General features: G+C 36.2%; 1 protein-coding gene across 1 annotated transcript in view; it reads right to left on the reverse strand.

The window, feature by feature from the left end:
* Positions 1–4,193, reverse strand: part of wwox (WW domain containing oxidoreductase) — a 156,450-nt gene extending 152,257 nt beyond the window's left edge. The window contains exons 1-4 of the mRNA XM_008411349.2: positions 3,957–4,193; positions 2,768–2,832; positions 2,275–2,332; positions 1,916–2,085 (exon numbers count right to left, since the gene is read on the reverse strand). Coding sequence (XP_008409571.1) covers positions 1,916–2,085; positions 2,275–2,332; positions 2,768–2,832; positions 3,957–4,063 — 400 coding nt within the window. The 5' untranslated portion in view covers positions 4,064–4,193. The remainder of the gene's footprint in view (positions 1–1,915; positions 2,086–2,274; positions 2,333–2,767; positions 2,833–3,956) is intronic.
* Positions 4,194–5,655: the final 1,462 nt, after the last annotated feature.

A 5,655-nucleotide genomic window follows, 5' to 3' on the forward strand; every position in this document is an offset into this window, starting at 1 on the left:
GCAAACTAACTATCCAGCACATGCTGGATAGTTAGTTTGCAAGGCTGGATTTAAAAAAAAAATTAAGTCATATGTGTTACGTCAAGTTTAGTCAACTCTTACAAAATGTTATGAACTGAATGTTGACTAAATATACTTCCTAACTAAATTGTACAAAAATATTAAGTTAACAGAATGACTAAACGGAAACACAACACACTTTAGATAAACATTTCCATTTATTTTCAGATTTTACTAAAGTTTATAAGAATAGTGCAATAAATCTTAGTAAATTCTGTCTATAAAATAAGGATTAAATAATACAAAAGAAGACAAAAGCGCTAATTTTTTTTCTATTTAACACCAGCTCGGTTATTGCACCATCCTAAGGTCGGTTTTGTCACACCTCGTCTTGCGATTTTTCTTCCAAAAAACTGAAGAAAACATTTTGTTATGAATAATAAGCTCCACAGACAAAAAAAGACAGACATTTTAACAATAAATAAGTAAATAGGTGTACTGTTAAAGTTCCACCCAACTCCATAGACACGTTATGTCTGTTGAGATTATATTACCGGTACGCACAACTGGTCTCCATTTACTAAGTAAGTGACTTTAACTGGTTGGACTGGATTTCTACTGAAGGTATCAAAGTAAAAGTGCTTCATTTCAACTGCATATATGTTTAGATTTATATATGTAAAGGAAATTGAAAACAATCCTGCACTACCTTATAATGGTCTAACACATGAAATCCCGGTAAAATACACTGAGAATTGAGCCTGTGCTGTGAAGTTTGAACATGTTTAGAGTGTGAGTGTCTAATATTGAGAGATCGGCACTGTGGCAGGATACAGTAGAGCCAAGAGTGAGAGTAAGCAAACTTCACTGCTTTAAAAAAGTATTTTTAGCACCGTGTACAGACAATGTGCCTGAAGGTGGAACAAACTCCAAGGGCACCACTCTCTTACCATAGGAAGTAATTTTATCTCTTTCAAAGAAGATTTTTCAGAATACTTTACACCTAAAAAAAATAGCACCACCAAGTCCATCCTTCTGTGATAAATGCTTGTCCCAAATGGACGTATTTGGTTCAAATCAGGAACCACACCTACAAATGCAGTTTCTGGATGAGTAAATATAAAATTAACCTTTTTTCCAAATAAGTCTTAAATGATTTTCTTTAAAATAACAGATGAATGTATCCCAACATGGTTCGTCTGTTTTCCATGAAATTACTAAAGACTCTATGCAAAGATTAAAACAGGAGCATCGACTCGATGAAGTATTTGTTCAGCGAAGGCCCCTGAGCAGCTGTAAATCTATATATTATATTTCTGCCCTGCAGCAGCGCATAATAGACACGCACAGCAATTACGCTGCTGTGATTTTCCTATAGACAACGAATTTGAATATAAAGACAATTAATGATTTTATGTTTATTTGATCTCCCTCACGCTGTCATTATCTAGCTCGCACAAAGCTGCATGTGTGAACAAATGGCCAGAGCTTGTGCTAATCTAAACTAAAGCAAAAAGGAAATACATTTGTTTCCAGGTCATTATATGGTGAGCCGTGCATTCGCTGGGTACAAATGGATACCATTTATTACAGTTAACAATGACATCCAATTCAGCCCTGCTAATGAACTTCAATGCAGTCATGTTCGGTATTAAGGAGTGATTTGTTGAGTCTAAGTGTATCATTTTGGAGGCTAATGTTGATGAATGTCTGCTTGCGGAAGGATGGGGACATAAAAGGGAGTAGAGTCACTGTGTTTGAGCATCCTCCTATTGAGGTGCACTGTCGCCACCTGGTGGAAATATTGTGGTAACGCAGTTTTGTTTTTTTTTTTTTGTTTTTTTTTAAGTTTCAGAAACAACTGCCATCATAAAAAAATTGTTATTGAAGAAATAAAACAGATACTGGAACTTACCAATACCAGAGTTGCCTCCAGTGATGAGGACCACTTTGTCAGACAGGTCACGACCCTGAAGAATTTCCAACGCAGCAGTGTTTCCATCGTAACGCTTCGGCTTCATCATCACGTCCTCCACTGTAAACGCCTGCCGGGGGTCAAAATAGGTGGTTCGCTTGTTGATGTGACTGAAAGAGACAGAAATTCACAGGATTCATTGGAACATGCAATGAATCCATGGCGAGTATGGAAAAGTATTCAAGTCACTTTACAATGCAAACTTTATCCTATTCCATTGGGGAWATTAGATACAAYTGAAGGAAAATTACACATTTTATTTCAACAAAGAGGTTTTTTTTYCCAACTTGTTTACTTACTCAACATAAATTTTCTGTCCTTTCTCATCAGTCTCCTGTTCCCAGCCATATGGTAAATCTGCAAAAGAAAAGTACATATGTTTGGTTACAGGATAATAAATATCAACATCTGTTGATAGCAAGCTTCCTACACGCAAATGTGTAAAAATCCAACACAAGGACAGCATGTGTGAGCASTGACGCAACTTTATTTGATCTCATACATGTTCACAAAAATAATTTTCTTAAGCTATMTGCTTAAGAAAATTAAGCACATGCTAGGTGACTTGTAAAATATGGGTTGGGAAACCACGGGGGGTCACACATCAATGGGTGAGGTCATCTTTAGAAATCAAAGTAAATAATGAACAATATTTCTATCAACATAAAAGTAATATGTTCGTAGATGATTCAGTTTGTATTATTATTATTATTATTATTAACAACTTGTAGCTTGAGTAAGAAGATGAACAATTTGGAAATCTCAGTATTAAATACATCACTCCAGACAAACCTCCAGCACAGCGTTTTTTCTTTCCTGTCTTAGGATGCTCCCACTGTGTCTTCATTTCTTCATGGCTGTTGGCACAAAGGGAACAATAAGGACCACATAACCCAGCATGCCACCTCTCTTGACAGTATTTAGTGTGAAAATATATCACATCAAGTGTTAATTAAACTGAGCTAAAAGAAGGAATTTCATCTGCAGACTTTTAATGAGATCTGTGTCCWAAATTCAACTAATGAACAAATGATCTGTTAGAAACAAAAAAAATGTCAATGTTMGGTTGCAACGTGTCAGCGTCTTTGCAACCTGGTCGTAATGTTGTCTCCCCTAACACCTCACCTTCAATCTTTTCCAGTAGGAGTYTACAGCATCTTCTCTCTGAAACATTCCTGGCCTCCAAAGATCTCCACATATATCRCACAAGGTTTCTAAATTTTATTAAGGTACATTTAAAGCTTTTCAAGACTTTCATGATTTAAGTTTGAGATCCATATAAATAATGTAGAATAATATTCTAAACTGAATGTACTTGCTAAGATTTTTTACCTTACATTGCCGTTTTAKACATGTGACTGTTACCCAACTAAATGCCTACAGTRAGCCGAAGACATAAATGTATACTTTTATAGATTTAAGAGAAAATCCCTCTTCTGACATCATTATTCTATTAATAAAGGTAATAAAATTGGACCCTTTCGTCTCAATTGACTCAAAATATCTCTAAACAACTGAATTTGTCTTTCTTATAGACACRGGAAAGGTGTTGTAGTTCTCCAATCAAACCCTGATTAGGCTTTCTAATCTAAAGTCCCCTGATGATGACATCACAGATTTTCTGGCAGATTTACAATGCAGTAAAAATTTGTATCATCCCATTTGCATCTTTTTTGGGGGAAGATACTCTATATGTTTTATAAAAGCAYATAAAACAAATCAGAATCTCTGACAAGGACAACCTGAGTGAATACAAAAAAAACTGTTTTGAACGACGATTACTTATTAAGTGGAAAAAGTTGTCCACACAGATTTACATCCAGAAGATATTAAGGCCACCCCCAAACTATGTGAGCTCCCTTTGTTTTGTTTAAGCTTAAATATCTGCAGCTAAAGCAAATTGTTTATTTTAACACATAACACTGACGTCTGAGTCCTGCAGGGATAGTCTGACAGCGCACATCCAGAGGTTCCCACTCACTTTGCATAGTAAACCCAACCGTCTTTGGTGGACCTCTCTTCCCATCCAGGCGGTAACTCATCTTCACTGTCCGTATCGTCCATACCGGCGTATTTCAGAGCTGCCATCGCTCAAGCTTTCCACAGACACGGCGCTGTTTCGCGGACAAGCACAACAACAGCTACAAAGATAGCTTCTCAGGCAGATTAAAAACGCTATCAGAAAAATGCTCACCCGGCACTTCCGCAACAACACGCTGACGACAGCCGAACTGCCTTCTGGGATATGGAGGAAATTAATCCGTGCCGTATGCGTTGTTAAAAAAAATAATTTAATGAGGACACAAATGTGTCAGAAGTGTATGGAGTTAAATTTGTTTCACAATTATTCAATTAAAAAAAACTAATATCAAATTTAAAAAATACAATTGTGATCAAAATGTTTAATGTAAAAAAATTAAATTAAAATTCAAATCTTTGCAAATAACTTTTTCACTCCATGAGATAAAAATTAGTGATTAAAAGAAAGTTAAAGTTTTTATCACAATTTTAATTTTTTTTTTTACATTAAAAGTTTTGATCACAATTTTATTTTATTTTTTTGACATTAGGTTTTTTTGATTGAATAATTGTGAAACAAATTTAACTCCATACCTTTCGTCCTTTCGTCCGATGACAGCTGGATGTAACCTGTAACCAACCAGGTATTGGTGATAGATGAAAGGAATAATAATTTTTTTTTATTCACATGTTTTTTTTTTATTTGTTTGTTTGTTGTTGTTTTTTTAAAGCACATTGGATCATGCTATAAAAATTTTAACTTTCAACAAGAATCATGAATAGTATAAGCAAACAAAGATGAAGCATTAAATCTAATACCATCAGGTTGCAATCCAATCAAAATAAAACTAAAATAAGACATGAAATTAACTTCGCATGTAAGTAACATAATAGGCAGGATTTTCAGCTTAGATCCTGGTTATTGTCTGATGGCCTCAACCTGAGCAGGCCCTCTTCAATTMCTTTGTATGCAAAACCAGCTGMWTCCACCTGTTCCTGCTGATTTACCTGCCTGTTAGCCACACTATTCTCTTGTTACAGGTGGCCTGCCTGACTGGGAAGTTTATAATGTGACTTGCAAGTTCATTTATTGAACATCATCTTTACAAAAAAAAGGGAAAAGGAAATTCCGAATTATTTACATGATAATCTATGAAATAGCATATTATTTGGGTACAGTGTATAGGTCCTGGGTCTAAGTATGTGCCATTAGCCTTCATATATAGCACACATAAACACTTTAATGTAATTTATTGCTTATCTCTAAGACAGTGGTTCTTAACCTGGGTTCGATCAAATCCCGGGGGTTCGRTGAGTYGGTCTCGGGGGTTCGGCGGAGCCTCTGCGGCGGAGGTAAAGACGCACTTGTGTAAAGTCGTGAGGACGCCCCGCTTTGCCATCACTTGCTGCAGAGGATCATGTTACATTGCTTAGCCAATCAGAGCTGCATAGGAGCACCGATTGAAGGAGTTCCACTCTCAGCATGGATTTGAACTTGTGTTTAATGGACCTTACCACAGGGCCCGCCTTTCATTGGCTAATGCCCATTTTACGTCACAGAGCAGCTATCACGTGGGTTACCGGCTCACAAACTCATGCTAATGTACATTGTGGACTACCAGACCGGCAGAAAGTTTTTGCGTCAGGACTCGAAAAAAAAT

This window comes from Poecilia reticulata, linkage group LG6 (genome assembly GCF_000633615.1).
Source record: "Poecilia reticulata strain Guanapo linkage group LG6, Guppy_female_1.0+MT, whole genome shotgun sequence".
In the NCBI taxonomy this organism is placed as follows: Eukaryota; Metazoa; Chordata; class Actinopteri; order Cyprinodontiformes; family Poeciliidae; genus Poecilia; species Poecilia reticulata.